General features: G+C 45.6%; 1 protein-coding gene and 1 pseudogene across 1 annotated transcript; both read right to left on the reverse strand.

Annotated features, from left to right (window-relative positions):
* Positions 1-546: 546 nt before the first annotated feature.
* LGALSL (galectin like) lies at positions 547-8,963 on the reverse strand. The gene is made up of 5 exons (XM_045979871.1): positions 8,432-8,963; positions 7,535-7,606; positions 7,296-7,384; positions 6,257-6,434; positions 547-4,286 (listed from the first exon to the last, which is right to left on the reverse strand). The coding sequence occupies exons 1-5, from the start codon at positions 8,465-8,467 to the stop codon at positions 4,143-4,145; spliced, it is 519 nt and encodes a 172-aa protein (XP_045835827.1). The 5' UTR covers positions 8,468-8,963; the 3' UTR covers positions 547-4,142.
* A 7,315-nt stretch (positions 8,964-16,278) lies between these two features.
* Positions 16,279-16,827, reverse strand: LOC123926203 (annotated as a pseudogene).
* Positions 16,828-20,227: the final 3,400 nt, after the last annotated feature.

Consider the following 20,227-nt stretch of genomic DNA (forward strand, 5'->3'; position numbering starts at 1 on the left):
AAGCGTTTGAGGCACTTGGAGGCTCCAATTATGGTTATCTTCCACACCATCTAATCCACACTGCTGTCGCACAGCAAGTGTAATGTCATAGTCCACAAGGGATCCTCCTAGAGAGGCTGTGGGGCAGGGGAGGCTTTCCCATCTCTGTCCAACAGCTCAGCAAATTGTCCCTATTTTAACGGGCACCCATGTAGGTGCCATTCTGCCTGTACTTAGCCGCAAAAACCGTGACAGAGACCAGCCTCATAGCCTTGCATCCTTAAAAAATAAAAATGGGAAAAAAGGGGGAATAAAAACAAGACATAAGTAGGACACCAGACCCAGCCTGTGAGTAAATACCTCTCTATTCATCCCTCGTAAGTGAAGCTGGGGCAAACTTCTGTAAGCCACGGTTTTATTTGCAGGCAGAAGAGCCAAGGAATCAAGTTTCCTTCCTAATCATTCAAACCACAGGAAAGAGAAGATGGGGAAATGCAATCTTGCTTTTGTATATACAACGTGCTAAGACTATATTTAATGATTTATTAAGAAACCACTGCATCCTTAGCAGGTAGATAAAGAAATTTGTACATCTATACAATAGAACACTACTCAGCAATAAAAAACTATTGATACGTACACCACATGAATCTCAAATGCATTATGCAAATGGAAAAACACTAACCTCAAAAGACTAGATACTGTATGATATTCTTTATGGGACACTCAGGAAAAGGCAAAACTATAGGGAGGTGGCAGGGAACAAGTGGTTGCCTGATTAGGGTGAGGAATGGGGGATAAGTTTAACTACAAAAGGAGAGCACAAGGGCATTTTGGGGCGTGATGGAACAATTCTGTATCCTGCTTAAGGCGGTAATTACAGGAATCAATGCATGCATTAAAACCCATGGAACTGTACACCAAATAAAGTTAATTTACTGTATACAAACTATATTTAAAAAACCCTGTTGCACACACAACATAAACTCATTAGGTCTCTGAGACACTCTCTTTCTCTTGATCAGTTTATCGGGGAGGGAAACATGAATAGCTGGTCTTGGGAGTATATATGAAAGGGAAAGAACACTGCTATACCACATGGTTTAGGCTCAGTATATCATACCTGGTGCCAAATTTAGCATTTTATAAGCTGGAACCATTTTGTAGAAAATTCCTTTATTATAGTGCAAATAACTTTCAGCAGTGACATAATAATGTAAGAACACATTTAGCAACATTTTACACCACGCAGTAAATAAGAAAGTGTTTCTTTGAAAATATGTCATCATAAGAACATTATTCCTACATTAATGCCGGAAAATGCCAAGGCTGTTTCTCTCAAGGCAACAGGGCTCCCTCCCTCTTTTTGGATATTTTCTTCTTAATAGAAATGAAAGGATTTGCCATTTTAACAAGTCACCATCATTTCCCAGAGTGATTTTTTAGGGGGTTTTGAACCGAGGTTGGCAAGATTTGAAATGGGGTTTCAGATTTTAAAAAAATAATAATTTTAAGACAATTCCGGGACAGCCCAGAAAATAAAGTCACTTCTATTAATTTTTAAGTAGATATATACATTCACTCCAATTATGATGCAGAAGTGGACAGATTGTCTAAAGCCTGCCTTTTATTCTCCCAGAGCCTGATTGTTATTTATATTCCTTGGTTTTGGTCATGTTGCAAAATTAGGGCTCTGGTCAGAAATAACTCCTTACATACCCAAATGCTTTCCTGTGAAGCTTTAAATTGCACTTTCCACCCTGAATTCTCACCTTAGACTTCACATGCCAATGAGAGGCAAGAACACTGTTTCCAGCTGACAGCTAATGAATAACACAGCACCCGCCCCCCCAACTGAGCTCCACCTGAATCAATCCATTACGTCATTTAGATTAATTCCAACAGGCTCATCCAAGAGGTTCCCACTGGGCCTCCCAGAGAAAGGAAGGGTTAACAGTATATCTTTAAACTGAGCTGCCTAAGGGCTTGGCAGCTAAGCGATTAGCTGATCAGCAGAGAAAACAGTGTCCCTTCCAATCAGCCACAAGCCCAGCTCCTCTGGTTTCTGCTGAATTATGCAGTGCGTGGGGACAGACGGCCACTCAGAGGAAACCTCCTGTGGGAGTCTTCCTCCAAAACCCCTACAAATATAGTTCAGGGTGTCCTCAAAGTGTCTGCACGAACACACCTCAAAATCTAGCGGCTTCACAAGCCACGAGAAATGAATCACAGGCTTGAAAGTACCTGCAGCCAAAGAAGAGCCCTCTTGGCTGAATATGGCTGATTAAGTCAGCTGGTACATAAAGCTTTTCAACACTCAGCCAGTCTTATTGGATAAAGTTATCTTCTTATATAACGCGATGGAACTGTGCTAAACAGTTTCAAAGTTGAGAAGAACCCAAATATATCACCTATAAAAAAGTCACAATTTTAGTTTGCTTTTTCTTAGACTTTGGTACTGAAACACTGTCTACATTCTCGACACGTGGAAGTGACATGGGCACTTCCGTGCCTCTGCATGTCGTGTAAAACAACGCAAAAGCGGAGCAGGACAAGGACGTGTCCTAACACGATGCCGTACGCTGTACAAACAAAACCTAAATTATATATAAATACATCCCCACCCCAGCACCCCTTTGTCCTCCCCCCACCCCCAACCTGACCAAAGCAATGCCAAGGGTCCTTCTCTCCAGGGCCAACGCACCTAGACTCCAGCCATCCCTTGCCAGGCGGGGATATTCACACCACGGCCGGCCGCCTCCTGGAGACGCGCTGCTGTCAGATCAGCTCCACAAACGCAGGGAAACTCTTAGAGCTTAATTCCAAACATTCACACTACTGGCTGGACTCCGGGGATCTGGAGTCCTGGGAGTTAACCTTCCAGATAAACTAATTGGATCATTTCCTAATCTGGATCCCACCCCACGCCGACCCCCACATCCTAATGTCTCAGCGCAGCTAACACAGTAGGAAGCAGCCTCTCCTCTGAAGTTCCAAAGACATTGCTTAGGGATATTGGTGAGGGTCACATAAGAAAAGTTAACACAATGACCTAACAGCTTAAGTTGATATAAATTATTTCCACGTAAGTTATCTGGGGCCATTTGCTTCTGCTTTACACTGCATTCCAGAATCGTTTTCATAGTATCCTTTGAAAAGTTTATATAACAGTTATTTTATAAATGGTCTCTGTGCTCACCTCTTATATATTTTCACCTAGTTTAATAACAACTTAACGAGCTGTTATAAAGACCTAGGGAAATGTAGTTAATTAGTCTTAAGGAAGCCAATACTGTGCTAATTCACAGTAAGGAGAAAACGTGATATAAATAGAATTTATGTAATTGTCGATTACTTGAAAAGCAATTTTATCGAAATGTTGCAAACTTTTCCCAAAAGCACTTACAGCAATTTATATCAAGAGATCCTAAGTTTAGGGGTATGGAAGATAACAATTCTTTCATGATTGTAATATGTAATTTTCCCCTTTGGACCTAAGATATCTGTACATTCAAAAGTTCGTAACTTGCTGTTTTTGAGACATTAATCATTCTCTAATACATACATTGAGTATAAATAAATAACTACGAGAAAGCTTTAAAAATCTGAATTAACATTATGCTGTGCAAAAACCAAAAAACAAGAAAAAAAAAAAAACAACGAAAACCAACCGAACCTTGAAGAACCTACATTCTATGTAAATACCCTGACTAAAATGTCGGTTGTGCTACCCACTTCACTTCAGTGCAGAAATGAGTTGATCTCGGTGTACCGTCTTTGTTGGCGGTGGTGCTGTTTTAAGTCTTTAGCACTTTTGTGTCTAAGTATCACCTTGCTTTGAAAAGATGAGTAACTTGCTACCAGATCACAAATTATCACAAATCCATGTCAATATAGTCTGAATGAAATCCAGCATAAATGTATTACTTTGTTCTGGAAATAATGGCTCGGTGTCTTTGTTCTGACAGCTTCCTAAGGGCAAACCACAGTTTGGAGTTGTCATTTTGGGTTTAAACTGCACAGAAAGAAGAGACCGTAAAGCCTGCTTTTTGTTTTTGTTTTCTTTTTAAGTCTCCAGGTCTTGCTAGCACACTTCTTCCAGACCCACAGTCAGGCAGTTGTGGCACCTGATCCTACGTGAAACAGAGGAGGTTTAAACAGCATCAGCCAAGCTTAGTGATCTGGAGGTCCCCGTTTATCTTTATGGTGTCAATTGCAGATAACGTTTGAATGCGGTGGTAAAAATCAAAAAGTTGGTGTCCATCCACAAACACTCTGAAACGTGGGTGCTCACAGAGAATTTCCACCTAGAAGAAACAAAATCAGAATTTCAATGAACCTGTGGGGAAAACACACACACAATACTTTATTTTAGAGAAAGGCAACATCTTCAGCAGTTCTCAAACTCTGGAATCACACGGAAGTATAACAGAGACCACTGGACTCCATCCCCCACCCCAAATTTTCAATTCTGCAGGTCTAGGGTAAGATCTGAGAATCTGCATTTCCATCCAGTTCTAGCATGATGCTACTACCGCTGAAATGAGGAACACACTTTGTGAACCACTCTTCTTCACTCTTTAATATCCTTTAAAGATTTTAATTGTTCATGCTTGAATACTTCTCCATTCTCCAAAGTGACATATAGCAGAACAGATTTATTTATATGGCACTTAATGCCTCCACAGTCATCCCCTGAACCTATCCCACCCCCAGAAGAGACCCTCACAGAGATCCACTGGCCCCCACTTAGTAGCATGTAATAACAGTCCAGGCACGCAAGCATGGTAAACATTAAAGCAGACAGAAGGTTACACAGTAATTACCACTGGACCAAGGATGTGTAATTAACAAGGCTTTGTTAAGCCAAACAGAAATGCTGATTCTATATGGTAAAAGCTTTTTCTTCCTCTCTTCCTTAAGTAATTCACTATAGATTTTAATCATTGGTTCTGCGCTGTGTATTTATTAAAAGCTTCAGTGGCTACCATGTAAGAAGAGACTTCATATGTGATATTAGTCACATTTAATTCATATTATTACTAAAATTTTATCACCAAGAAGGGCTGATTTCAGTTCAATTTGGTTGCTGAGGAGCATTATATTCCTCTTGGCAGTCAGAGGCTCTGGTTACTCATACTCATGAGCTATGTATGCATTACAATTCATCATTAAGAAACTGTCATAGTCAAAAAAAAAAAAAATAAGAGAAAGAAACTGTCAAGAGGAAGCTAAGGGGCCATTACCATTCTAGAGAAGGGGAGGGCACAGGATACGTACGGGTACCTTCCCCAGACTATGATTAGAAGGCAACAATCTCAATTCCATCACTGACATAAAAGTCATGGACTCTTATTCCTCCCACCAGATGGTAAGGTGAGAAGAAAAATTATTACTTCTTCATAAGGCCCTTGTGAATGTCTAGATGAAGAGCAACAGGTTAAGGGCAGCTGTACTTTATTAGGCGTTTATGCAACATGGAGCTTTTAACTGAGCTGTTATTATTGTGATGTGTGTTAACAAGGTGTAATACGGACAACTTCATCACCAGGCCCAGTAGTTCAGTAAATCCTGTCCTAACACATCACCCACATTACTTGCATCTCTTACTTGGCACTGTCCTTCACAGAGGAAGGTGCTACTAACATTGCTTGGTTGGATGGGAAGTCTGGGTTGTGCTTCCTGCCCACTAGATGGTGGAGAGCCAAGTTATACCCATCCAGGTCCAAGGGAAGGAAGTTGTCAGCCACAGAGCCTGTGACAATAAAACAGACTGAGGCTTGTTAACCCAGAAGGAGAAACAAGGACCAGACTTCATCAGCAAAAGTAACAAGAGAAAATGAAAAGATTATCGTTATTGTTCTTTTAAAAAAAGTCACAACTAACAAGATTTAGTGCTCCTTATAGGTTGGAAAAAAATGAGGAAATTTCTAGCACTTTTTATTTATTAATCAAGCAGGATATTTTGGGACAGGTATAGATTACATGCCTAGTACCAGGTTGAGTACTACACAGAAAAGTATTTATTCTTAACAATCTGGACATGGGTTTATTTACTAAATGTACTGGGTGAACAGAGCCAAGAGCTACTATGGTGAGTATTAGTTTGTATTAGCAAACAGAGCTCTTTTCATCATTTTTCTTTCTTTCACCATCAGGTGACAAATTTCCTAGACATGCAAAAATTTGGCGGCTTAAAGCATTCTTGGCATCTGATGGAGGAGTAGAGCACCATCACTCCGCCAGCGGCTGGAATGGAAGCGCTCGAGGTACTCACCCTGAATGGCTGGTCTGGGATGAATGGAAAGTAAGGGATTGCGGACTGTTCTTCACCTCTTTCCCCAGATATACAAGAATTTCTAAGTAGTTGCCGGTCTGTGAACACAGCTTTGAGTTCAATGGCCACATCGGCAGGAGGGTCTTCGGAGTCACCGCAGGTCAAGCTGATGGCAAAGCTGAAAAGAACATCCTCTCCTTTATTCTGGGTTTGGCGATCAATGACCCAGGCTCCCCTAATTCCTCCTTCTCCTTGGGGTTTGTCTGCTTTGAATGGGACACTACTGTTTGCACAGGAGATTACACTGTGTATGCAGGAGGAGGATTAAAATGAAGCCCGATATTTTAATACTGAAAGGAGGCTCTGGTAAAAACTTCGGTGGAGGGGCGCCTGGGTGGCTCAGTCGTTAAGCGTCTGCCTTTGGCTCAGGTCATGATCACAAGGTCATGAGATAGAGCCCCGCATCAGACTCCCTGCTCAGTGAGGAGCCTGCCTCCTCTCCCACTCCCCCTGCTTGTGTTCACTCTCTCGCTGTCTCTCTGTCAAGTAAATACATCTAAAAACAACAACAACAAACTTTGGTGGAGTTGAACATGACTAACACTAGGACTTTAAGATACCCCAAACCACCCACACATCTGTATCTAAATCCACCTCAGATTCTCAAAAACAGCCCCAGAAATTGACCAGGGGAAATAGTATCCTGTAATGTCGCTTATCATTTATATTGATAGATCTTGCTCCAAGCACCATGTTTAAAAAAACCTTTAAAGAAAAAAAAATACTTTGGCCTCCTTAAGGGTCAAAGAGAAAATGATGTGGGCCTATATTTATAATCTTTGATATAAATAGCTGTCTGGAGAAATGATGGCTGGGATTCATACACATTCTTTTCATGGGAACATGGTACTTTCTTGGCACTTCCAACTAGCAACACTGGCCATGAGGAGAGGAGGAGGAGCAAACAACCACAACAAGAGTGGGCAGGGCCCTGTAACTGCCTGATAAGCCTTGGGGTGACAAGGACTCTCTGTCTTACCTCTCTGGGTTGAGGTCTACAATGCCCATCACCAACACCTTCTTGCCTGGTCTCATGCCACCTTTAATGTGCCCACAGAATGGAACTATCTGCAAAGGATGACAGGAGAAACAGGAAGTTTACTGCCTGTCTGAGAAGAGCCAAGCCCTCAGATCCTGAGTACCTGACCCATTAGCAAATGCAATTAGAAAGGAAAAGGGTACAGGCAGAGACACAGAGCACAGAACTAAACCACTTACCAGTCGTGGGAAGTACACGTCGGCTTGTACTGGAGAGCCCAAGGAGTTGTTTAAATGCCCATCATCCAGTTTCTAAAAATAGCAGCACACAGATTGGCTTTCCAGAGGCTCTAGTTTTGGGGGGTGGGGGCTGGGAGGAGAAGGGGAGGGAGTGGGGAAGCACCTATCCGAGTCTGGCTGAATCCAGCAGCCTTCACAGGACACAGGCAGCGTCTGCAGATGCTGCCACCTCACAGTCCATTGAACAACCGCATAAAGCCCGGGAACAAAACCCGTCCTTTCCACCCGTAGCTAAGCTGCCGAAGATCCCCAGACCTTCAGATCTAGATCAAAATCCAGGTCGAGGCACGCCGGGGAGCCAGAGCCCCGCGTCGGAGGAGGGGAGGCCCGTCTTCAACCGCAAACGCCCCTGGACCCGCAGTCGCCCAGGCCTGTCCTGAGGGACGCGGCCGGGGTGCAGGGCCGCGCTCAACTTCTCTCCCGGCCCCCCTTCCGCCGTCCCGGCCAGACCCATTTCCAAAGGGGAATCCCCGGGACGTCGGAGGCGGCCGCGGGGCGCGCGCCCCAGACACACTCACACAAGCGCACGCTCACACGTGCAGCGTGCACACACCTGGCCGCCGGCTGCATGGCACGGCGGGGGCTGTCTGTCACCCCCACGCCGCCGTCCGCCCCCATGCATCCTCTCCGGTGCACCCGGGGCATCAAGCCTGCCCCCCGCACCCCCTCAAGGCCGGGAGCTCACAGCCGGCGCTGGCTAACAGGTACCGGGCGCCTTCCCACGCGGGGGGCGCCCGGCTGGGCCTCAGCCTCCTCTGCGCCGCAGCCAAGCTGAGCGGGCGGCGGCGTGCGGGGCCACGGGAAGGGGGCGCCTCGCGTTCACCCCTCCGCACTCACCACCGCTGCATCGCTGTCGGCCACCGATCCCGCCATCTTCTTGCACGGCGCGCCGGGGTGCACGGCTGGCTGCCCGGCGGCGGCGGCGGCGGCGGCGGGAGACGTGGGACGCGGCGCGCGGGCGGGGATCCCGGGGCGGTCCTGCGCCGGGCGGGGACGCGGGTCCGAGGCTGGTCGGGCGTGCGCACACACACACGGGCGCGCGCGCGCGCGCACACGCCTGGGGCCAGGCGCCTACCGGGCAGGCTGGGCCGGGGTGGAGGGGGAGGGGAGCGGGAGGCGGCGCGGGCCGGGAGGTCGGAGGTGGCCGCAGCTGCCCGAACCCCGGCTGCCGAGTTGCGGCTGCTTTCTTCCTCGGGGTACTGCTGTCGCCTCCCGAGGCAGAAAGGTGACGAGGGCCCCGTCGCGCTGGCCCTGGGCGGCATTTAAAGGCCGCCGGGGCCCGGATCGGGAACTGGGAACAGGGCGGGGACCCGGCTGGGCTGCCGCGGCTTGCTCAGCTTGCCCTGCCCCTCGGCCATTGGAAGGTGGCGGGAGGCTGAAAGGGGGAGGGACGGGCCAGTCGCAGTCTGGGCGTGCGGGAGGGCGGGGACCCTGAGGGCTGGGGAAGTTGGGACCCGGGCCTGACAGGTGACAGGTGGTTGTGACACCTTCGCCCCTCCCTTCCAGCCAACCTCCTTCCTTCTGTCACGTCCTGGGGCAGGTGGAACGGTGGAGGCCGAGGTCAAGGGAAGACTGGAGGGTGGGGACGGTATTCCACAGCTCCAGATTTCTGTCAGAAAATTCCAAGAAAGTGGAGGAGAAGATTCCTTCGGCCCTCTAGGATAGAAAGATAATGAGAGGGCTCTAGATTTGCGTAAATAAATATTTGACCCGAAAGCAAAAGGCAGAGAGGACTCAGGGTAAGGACTTTTTTTAATCCCAGGAGGCTAGATAGAGAATAGGCCTCTCTCTCCCTTGTGGACCGATGGGCAGGTCTGGGAGACTCTGGAGGCTCTCCAGGGCAGGGGTCTGGCTGCCTCTTACCAAGCAGAACAGCTCCCAATGAATCCTCAGCCCCCACTGGGCCCTGTTTTTCACAAGTTACCTGCTCAGTGTGGGCCAATAAGTTTCTCACTGGAAAACTCCTTATATCCTTTGTGGAGTGATTCCCAGGGGTACACCCTCTTTTATTCCAAGGCACAAATTCCTTTTTGGCATTTCCACATTAGGATGATTATGTAACTTCTTAGATAAAGCTGTATCAACATACCCTCTATTAGGTGACATCTTGGCTTAAACATTCCATTGTATGAATCACCAGGGTGTTTTACACTAATAAGCAGGGAGCATGTGTGACCTACTACAGTCCCAGGGGGCCCTCACAGGCTCGCTTCCAGACAGTGCTGCTGGCTCTGTGGCCTGGAACATCACTGCAGCTTTTGTGCCTTAGCTTTCCCTTTATGGACCAGAGCTAATCGCGGTAATCTCAGTGCAGTAGGGAGAATTACCTGCACACGTCTGTATTGCCACAGTCCTATCCTTTGTGTGCTCTGAATTAGACTCAAATGCAACACAGTTGTGGTTCACATTTTTTATCTTGTTTGCAAATCTTAGCTCAAAATCACACCTTAGTAATTGTTAATATATTAGGCATTTTGAAAGCACACTTGGATATATCTCAGTTTCTGAGAGTCTGGTATGGGGAAAAACCACCGAAGTCATTTTTTTGTCATTAGTTAAGCATGACACAGTACATCTTGGTGGTTAAAAGGCCTGTGCCCTGGATTCAAATCCTGACTCTACAGTTTACTAGCTGAGTGATCTTGGACAAGTTTCTAAGCTATTCTGTGCCTTAGTTTCTTCATCTGTAAACCAGAGATGACAGTGATGACGATAATGCCTTCTTGTTGGGAAGATTAAGTAAATGGGTTCTTGTACCTTCCTTAGAATAGTACCTGGCACATAGTAGCACTTACTCTACGAAAATACTCAGTGCCTGCCATGTACCAGGCACTAGGGATCCAGCAGGAATTTTTTTGTTGTTGTTGATCTTCTAGTGGGGAAATGCAGTCCACAAACAAACAAATATATAATATGTCAGGCAATAAAAGTGTTAGAAGAAAATCGGAAAGAAAGTAAGGTGGGAGAGAGGGATAGGACGTGGAGTGATGTTATTTATATAGAGGTGGACAGGGAAGCCACCTCTGGTAAATGATGTTTGCTAAGACCTCTGAAGAAAGGGAAGGGGGAGGGAGTCCTTTGGAAGTCTGGAAGAAGAGATTTCTAGCGGAGGGAAGTGCAATGGAAAAGTCCCGGGTGAAGTATGTGAAAAGTGTTGGGTGCTTCAGGCAGAAGAGATAAGTAATTACAAATAGATTAGAGCACACAGACCGTGTGAGGATTGGCTTTTACTTGATAGAAGTGGGAAGAATTGGAAGTGTCTGAGCAGAGGAGTGACAGAGTTTTCCCTCTGCAGTAGATGCATCCCTCTGGCTGCTGTGTGGACTGGCCTTTGTGGGGAGGGGAGTGCCCAGGAGGGAGGGTAGAAGCAGGACTCCTGTAGCAGGCCAGCAAGATATAATGGTGGCTCAGACACCCCTGGAAGTGATAAAGATGTGAGAAGCTGTGGGCCCTTGATAAGTCCAGCTGTTACCATTCTGCAGCTTTGAGAGTTCATACTGACTTCTGAGCCTGCTTCCTCACCTGCAAAATGAAGTGTTGGGTTCATTCATTCATCCTTCTTAGCTCTTAGAAAGTTCTTTGGGATTCCTGAAAAGATGTGTAAATACCATCTGAATTTGAATGGATTTGAGAGTAAGGGCTGCTGAATGAAAGCAATCTTGGGTTGAATTTTGGCTTGATAAGTGATTTTATAAGGTGAAGAATAATCCTTTGATTTGTTTTGTAAGTGGAGTTGAAGATATTTGGATTGCTTGAGATGTGTTTCTTACATCTTGGGAATTTAAAGAATAAGAAGATACTGAACCAGAATACTTTAACGTGGAAAATTGCCTTTTATCCTCCAAATGCTTGATTCCTTCTCAGTCTACAGAATGTCTCATTTTAAATATGAAGAGGAAGGAGAAAGCTTGAATGACTTTTTATTACAGTTAACTGAGTTGACTGAGCAGAGTCAAACTACTTTTTACAGGGAAAAGTTATTAGCAAATTAATTGCAGAGCTTTATTTGTATTCTTAGTTCAATAGTGAAGGCAGACTGCTCTATACTTGGATTTCAGTCATTTGTGTCAAAAACAACATTAACCACGGCTGTGACCCTTTTATGGGATACACCAGTGAAATTCCAAGATGAACTGCCTTACTACTGGAAACTGCTAAAAAGGCTAAAGAAGGAGGGAAGGCCTGTCAAACAGATGGTTAACATCAAAAAAGAAGTATAAACAGGTCTTTGAAGATTTTGCTAAATGGTCTTCCCAGATGACAAGAATAGATCACTTCCTTTTCCCCTTCCCATTTAATGTGTTCTATTCACATGTGTGCATGCCGCATTTCTAATATTGGGAGGAGACTACAGCATTGATGTCAACTCAACAACTGTTTTAGGGGTGTTGTTTTGTTCTATGATACCATGGACCAAAAAGAAATATTGGAAAAGGCACAAGTCTTATCTTCGAGGAGCTTACAGCTCACTCTGGGAACCAATGGCAGAATGTCATGGTTGGTAAGGTAATAAAGGCCTCACACCTCTAGCCTGAGCACTGAGTGGGGAGAGTCACTCCCATTTGGAGGATTAAGGCCGTTTTCTGGAGGAGGTGGCAAACGTCAGATGGAATGTGTGCAGCAACTTCCACAGTCCCGCAAAAGCACATCTTCCAACACCACATCGCAGTTCCACTTTGGCCCGAATTCTAAATCCACTCTTCCCTATTCTCTCTGGCCCAGCAACTAGCTAGAACCCTGCCTCCAGAGGTTGTGTTTTGTCTCCTGCCCTGGTGCAGAGACATGCCTCCCTCCTTTACACTGTGACTGCCTTCCTAGGCTTTCTGTGGGTCCTGATGCCCTTGGCCTGACTTTGACCTTCCGACCACCTGTTTTCCGTGTGTGTGTGTGTGTGTGTGTGTGTGTGTGTGTGTGTGTGTGTAGACACACTGGCTGGAGCAGGGTTTCCTAACCTCAGCACTGTTGACATTTGAGGGAAATCCTTTGCTGTGGGGGACTGTCTAGTGCATTATAGGATGCTGAGCACTAGAGGCCAGTAATGCCACCCCCTACTCCACGGAGAGGAACTCAGAAATTGGCAGATGGACCCCATGAGGTGCAGGTGGGGAGTGCAAAATTGCCCCAGATTCAGAACCCGTTATTTAGAAGGTTACTCTGGAGGCAGGGTTCTAGCTAGTTGCTGGGCCAGAGAGAATAGGGAAGAATGGATTTAGAATTCGGGCCATAAGTGGAACTGCGATGTGGTGTTGGAAGACGTGCTTTTGCGGGACTGTGGAAGTTGCTTTAAGATTCCCATTATTTATATTTTTATACATGATACAAAATTTACCCAGTTTAATCTAGAGTAGAAACTTGCACGCCAGAAACGCCTTCTTGTCTATTTGGCAAGTCATCACCTCCTGATACTACCCAAGTGGTCCCACAAGGAACTCCTAAGATGAAGCAGGACCCGTGAAAGTCCCCGTAGCTATAATTCCCAGCTCAAAATGTCTTTGTAATATGGAGAAACTTGCATTCTGTTTTATCATATTGCATGTTTATTTTTGATTTAAACCTAATGTGCTCCCTGCACCTCTAAATACAGTAAAAGGGAAGCATCCCAAATGTTTACCTTCTTTTATCCAGTGGCCTGATGCCCTTCCCACCCCAGACCCCAAATGGTGCTTGCAGCCTCCTTTGAGGAACAAGACACGGCACAGTTTTATCAGCCCGTCAGGCTTTCAGCTCTCCATGATGGTCTTTGCCAGGCCAGTCTCTGCTCAGGATAAATATTCATGTAAGCGGTAAAATACACGAAGTCAGCATCCTTTTGTTTCCCTACTTAGGTAGGAGGGCACACATCTATCAAGCTGTTTTTCTGTATTTCAATACATGATTAAAATTCTTTTTTTTTTTTTTTTAAGATTTATTTATTTATTTGACAGAGAGAGAGATCACAAGTAGGCAGAGAGGCAGGCAGAGAGAGAGGAGGAAGCAGTCTCCCTGCAGAGCAGAGAGCCCGATGCGGGGCTCGATCCCAGGACCCTGAGATCACGACCTGAGCCGAAGGCAGTGGCCCAATCCACTGAGCCACCCAGGCGCCCCCATGATTAAAATTCTTAATTACTGCAGGAACTATGGTCACCGTTATCAAATAATTATTTTAGACACGCACACATTTGTGTTGTACCAAAGTAATTAGAGGACAACCATAAAACTTGGCAGTCAATGGCAGTTCCTAACATTCCATTATTTTCAGTTTATTTATGAGGAAACTAGAACCAGCCTCCTGCTTGTGTTTTAATTACTTAGCACAAGAAGGATTGATTTCAGAAACCCTCAGCGCTGAAGGAGATAATGACGAACCCATCCCCTAGAGGAGTTCAGGACTTCAGAGGGACTTGCTGTTTCCTCCTCAGGGGATGTCACTCGGGGCCCTTTCGTGTGTCTGAGAGCCGCTGGGTGCACCCTGTCCTGAGAGCTCACTCCTCGGAAGGGTGACAATTGCTGACAGGGAAGTGAAAGCCTTCTCCTAGGGAAAACAGAAAGAACACTGCTTCCAGCGTTTGGAATTGGCAGCATGAATGAAAGATATTTTAAGATTCTTTCCAGCATGGCACTGGGCGTTTCCTGAGAGCCAAGGATGCGCTTCTGCGCCTTCTCCCCGGCCTCACCTTTCAGCGATTCCAAGAGGCAGATCTGGTCTTCAGCCAGTTTTTTTTTTGCCAACGAGGACTGCGACAGGCCTGTGTGACAGCGCCCCAGGCCGGATTTCACTCTTCTCATTATGCTCCATGTTTCTGTTTTCATTTGCTGGTTTATAGTCCTCCTTTTATTGCCTCTGTGATTTTACTTTCTTGTTGTCAGGTGGCATAAAGGGTTTCTTGGTTTGGTAGTTTCGTGGAAACTTGCGTGGCTCAGCTGGGTGGAAGGAGACCAACCCATTCAGATTCGGCAGTCATTTGGAGATCCCAGCTAGCGGGGAGGAAAACTCAGGAGGCAGGCTGCCAGGTCCTCCTTTGGTGTTTAGAGGAAATGGGGTTGGGTGACACAGATTTCTGGAGCTACACAGAGTAGGGATTAACACAGTGCAGCTCCTGGGCCGACCACTAGCCAGGAGAGCCCTGGAAATGGAAACTTGGCATCCAAATTTGACCAAAGAGATTCGGAGAAAAGAGACTTCATTTATTTATTCACTCATTTATTATTTATTTATTATTCTTTATGGAGATGGGCTCCGTTTTGGTCGTTACTATGACAATTTTTTCCTTTCCAAAGAAGAAGGAGAAGGGGAAGGGGAAGAGGAAGAGGAAGAGGAAGAGAAAGAAGAAGGGGGAGGGGGGAGGAGGAAGAAGAAAAAGAAAAACAGCCATACACATGCTCACACTTAGAATACTTGCCTTCCTCTTCCATGTGACTTCCTTAAGAGTATGTCTGGTCTTCTCTGACGGTAGATTCCTTTCCTGCACACTGCCTCTTCCAACTGAAAATATTCAGAATGGGCTAAGAGCTCCCCGCCAACAGGGCAATATAGCCCAGAAAATAGAAATAAAATGTTTTGAACCCAGAGGCTGGTTATATTCCACTGCCAATCAGATAATCAGATAACACATTTTCTATCTAAATTTAGGTTATCTGCAAAATGTTTATTTTAGGTCTGAATTGTTTAAATGATTAATTTATCTCACAGAGGAAGAGTAAGTGAAAAGTTGAAGGAACGTTTTAAATAGCAGAAGTTCAAGTTCACAGTCTACACTGATTAAACTCATCACATTTCATTCATTCACAACCTTGGCCTGGATTGGCTAGTGTTGCTTCTACACCTAAGAATTAGTTGGAAATCTATAAATTTGGCTTAGGCGTGACTTTTTAAGAATGCTGGCATGGGTGCCTCTGTGTGTGTGTGTGTGTGTGTGTGTGTGTGTGTGTGTGAAGGCTGAGTTGAATGGGGAGGGAGGGAAATTTCCAACTTATCTTAAAAGCCAGTCCTCATTTTAATCACCAAGAATAAACACAAGTACATTGGGGAGAGGAAACAAAGGGGCTGCCTGTGCCTTTGATCCCATCCATTTAGTGCTGGGGAAAACTCCATCAAGAGAAGAGAAGAAACTGATGCTTTAAAAAGAAGTTGGTGTTTTGTTTTGTTTTTTCACTTTGTCTTGTTTGTTTTTGAAATGAGTGAGGCAGAGACACAAGTATTAAATTCATATCCTTTGAAGCTTTCTCTGTTAACCAGGGTTCCCCTTAACACTAATCTGGAATCTGCCTGCACACCACTGGATTCCTGGGCAGGCCTGCCCACCTCACACATCACGCTGCGCTGAGTGATGCAAAGTAGCTCATTGCCCTGGCGATCGCAGCTTCTTCCCTGGACAGGTTGGCCCACTTCCTTCCTAGTGTGTTAGATTCCTCCCTGCTCCTTCTGTTAGCTCTGGGCTCTCCTGGGCAGGCTCTTCCTCCACCCGTCTTTAGTGAGTAGGTTCTCAGCCTGAAAGAAAATTAAAAACAAACACATCTTGTTTCCATGCGGCCCTTCTTTGGAAGACAGAAGTCCCTGTCTTTCAGGAGGCCAATACTCATCTGTCTCTTTCTCTTTCTCTCTCTCTCTCTCCCCTTCTCTTTTTGGCAGATAAAGTTTTGTTTTCTTGAAAAACTGATCTGTGTTATTGCTGAGGCCGCTATGTACAGACAAAAGAGAAGGAGTTTTATTTCTTGGTCTCTTCCTCCTTGGACAGAGTCTTGATGACTTCCTCCTTCTTGGCCTGGAGCCGCTCTTCATAGTCTTGTGTGCTCCTTGGTCTTCGATCTGTGGGCCTCAGCCTGGTTTGCCAGAAGCTTCTGGCAAGCCTTGTCTACCTTCAGCTTGTGGATGTGCTCCACAAGAATCGGCTTGTTCGTGAAAACATAACGCTTCACTTTTAGGTACAGGCTGTGATCCATTTGGCGGTCAGTCTCCAGTGCAGAATTCTCACCCTCCTCATCCAGGTCACCTTCTGGGGCATTCCAGCAGGAGCAGTACCTTTTCTCTCACCAATGCCCTTCTGGCAGGCCAAGGTATTTTTCTGGCACGGAGCACAGGAATGGAGGGTCACAGGCTTCCTGATGATCAGTCTGTCTTTGATCGGTTTCCGGATCTGCTGATAGGCATAGGCACTAGTGATCTCCTTGGTCTCCCTGGGGCCAACCAGACCTTCTTTTGTCACAGCAGAGGACTCTGGAGGCAAGCCTCTTCTGAAACCTGAGCATATCATGGCTGCGGCTGCCGTGGCAGGAGGAAAGCCATCCTTTTTAATTCTAGTCACTGTTGACAGACTGATGCCATAGCCAGGACAGGCCAAAAATTAGGTATCATCCCATTTCAAGGCAAAATGATGAGCTAACAATTATTTTAGAGAAGTTACAACCAAAAGTTGGCTCTAAATGATTTACAGAGATGATTTACACTGTCGATGTCAGGTGATAGGCTATAAATGGAAACGAGAAGGAACGGGTTTAGTGACAACAAATGATGGACGCTCTTTCTGAGTGTGGGCAGGATGAGTGGTTTTTTCAGGTCTAGTGATGGTTTTAATCTATATAATATTGTTCATTCTCAATGGCCTCCTAGTGGTGCATAAAACAGTCACAGACTCACCTAAAAGCCCTTTGAAATAATAATACAGTGTTAAAATAGAGTGTTACCCAGGAATCTTTTCTAAGACATCTTCGTAAAAGCATCTTTTAGTAAATTGTAGCTCAGCTCCCTTCTTCAATGTTGAGCTTGTGTTGAGCCAGCATGGTCTTTTATTTTTATTTATTTGTTTGCTTACTTTTAGAAATATTTTATTTATTTATTTGACAGAGAGAGAGGGATCACAAGTAGGCAGAGATGCAGGCGCGGGGGGGGGGGGGGAGGGATGAAGTGGGCTCCCCGCTGAGCAGAGAGCCCGATGCAGGGCTCCATCCCAGGACCCTGAGATCATGACCTGAGCCAATGGCAGAGGCTTTAACCCACTGAGCCACCCAGGCACCCCCCAGCATGGTCTTTCAAAAAATAAGTTGTACCCCATCAACCCTCCTTAAGATCATGAGGTAGGTTCTCAGTATTTAGAATGAAAACTTAATTCCCTTCCGTGGCTTTTAAGGCCTATGAGATCTGGCGTTGTCTCCAGCTTCACTTGGGGGCCACACTCTCCCTTGCTCAGCTGCTCTTCAGGCAAAACTGGGCTCCCTGGTGTTCTCTCAGCAGCCAAGTGCACCTGTTATGCAGGGTCTTCTCATTTGCTGTTCCTCCTGCCTGGAATGTGCTTCCCTAGGCACTTTTCTGATTTGTCACCCTTCCATCCTTAAGTGTTCCCTCCCATGAGGGGCCTTCCCCAGTTTAGGCCCTGAGAACCACCCCGCTTTGTGTTGTAAAGACGGCACTGAGCTGTTCTTCCCACCCCTGAGAAGTTTTGATTCTAGAAGCCATAGGACTTACATTGAAATCCATGTTAGCCATTAGGAGACATTGTTGAACCTCGGTTTAAAACCTCAGAAAATACCCTTGCAAGCAATAAAAAATTGGGTTGGCAAGATCAAGCACAGAAAAGATAATAGTGAAAAAAAAAATCCTAAAGCATAAACATAGCAATGAAATGGTTAATACTAGCGGTATCATTTCCTCATCCTGATTAGGGAGACTCTTGGGCTCTTTAAAGTCACCTGATATTGAACATTAATTATAACCTCTTCTCTAAGAGGGATGAGCGGTGAAGGTGCTGCCTCTCCAGATTCTGTCTTTGATTTTATTTAACAGCACTGACAGAGTGCTCTTTGTGCGCCAGGGACTTCTCTAAGTACCTGACAAATTCCGTCTCAGGTTGTGGTCTTTGGAAGCAACAGTTGAGACAGAGATTGGGGTGTGTGATGCTTATTAGCAATTAACACCTTGGAAGAAAAGGGGGAAAAGCAAGAAAATGTCAGACTGCAACTCAGGCTCAGTAAAGCCTTGGCCAGCACGGCAGGGAGCATGAGGCGAGTGCACCCACCCGCATCCTGCATCAGACCAGAATGGCCTGCCTTAATACCCCCTCGGCCCTGCCTCACTTAGTCACCAAACATGGGTTCCCTGAGGAAGTGCATGGCTTTAGGCAAGTCCTGCCTGAGATGCACTGAAGATGCTGAGAGCTGGAGTCTGCCCACCATCCTTTCTGCACCTGGGCAGCAAGTTCACCCATGAAGGGGGATCTGGGCAGTGCATCTCCATGTCTGTTCAAATATTGACTCATTTAACCCTCAGACAATCCTATGAGGTACGTCCTTTAATTATTGCCATTTTACAGATTAGAAGGTGGAGGCATGGAAAAATCAGTTAACTTGCCAAATTAGATCAGGTAGCAGAGCTGAGATTTGACCCAGGTAGTGCGGATCCAGGATCAGAGCTCTTAATTACTCAGCAATGCTGTCTCAGCTGTTACTTTAGAGGGTTAGAGATAAATAAAAATAAAAATAAAAATAGTAACAGTAGCAATTTTGTTTGTTATTAGTTCTTTCTAAAGTCCTGCAAGCCTGCCTGTGGGTGTGTGTGTGTGTGTGTGTGTGTGTGTGTGTATTTATGTGTGCATGCTTGCTTGGTACTAGTAAATTTATTAAGAACAACATCAAAAGAATGATCATTTTGGGTTACTTACTACATTTGAATATTAAATCCTACCTGTAAAAATCTAAGAATCATAACTAGATGCTCAGGGGCAGTGACTGGACTTGAAGTCCCGAACAAGATGGCATGTGCTAAGCTTCTCATGTTGGCCTGGAAGAAGGAAGGGCCCCTTTCGAGTTTAGGGTAAGAGAGTGAGTAGGTAGAAAAAAGTCACTAAAATACAGTCCTGTGCTCTGCCAGTAGCTAAAAAGCCCGAAAGATTAGCGGTAGTCCCATGAGAAGAGGGTAAAGGAAGGAGAGTGAGGCTCAGCAGGAGTGAGCTTGGTGGGCCCTGGGCCCTTCAGAGAGGGTGTAAGACAGTACAACACTGTCAAGGACCAGGAGGGCAACAGAGGAGGAAAGAGACAGGGGTCTGGGCTGCTCCTCAGAGGGGAAGTGTGTGGACTTAGAAGAGGAGAGAAAAAGAGGAAATCCAGTAGAACATTTTTTCCATCACCATTTTTGGCATTATACACACATGTACTTTTTTTTTTTAAGAGTTTATTTATTTGACAGACAGAGATCACAAGTAAGCAGAGAGGCAAGCAGAGAGTCAGAGGGAAGCAGGCTCCCCGCTGAGCAGAGAGCCTGATGTGGGGCTTTGATCCCAGGACCCTGAGATCATGACCCGAGCCAAAGACAGAGACCTCAACCCACTGAGCCACCCAGGCGCCTCCACACATACTCTTTTAAAGATATTTTAAAATCATTTCCTGTATTATGGAATTAGACTTATTTCTGAAGACCAGGCTTAGGTAAGGGAGAGATCCGAAGATGAGGAGTTTTATTTTGGATGACGCAGAACACATCTCCCCCTACATGCAATTCTCTCTCTGTCCAGAAGAGCTCACAAAGTACCGGTCATTATCCTTGAGACTTTTAGCTCCAGTAGGATTTACTGTCTTCTGATTCCTTTTGCCGATGTTTGGTAAAATCCCCTCTTTGAGCCCAAGAGAGAAATTTTGTTTTAATACCTAACTTTATTTATATGTGAA

This window comes from Meles meles, chromosome 15, assembly GCF_922984935.1.
Source record: "Meles meles chromosome 15, mMelMel3.1 paternal haplotype, whole genome shotgun sequence".
In the NCBI taxonomy this organism is placed as follows: Eukaryota; Metazoa; Chordata; class Mammalia; order Carnivora; family Mustelidae; genus Meles; species Meles meles.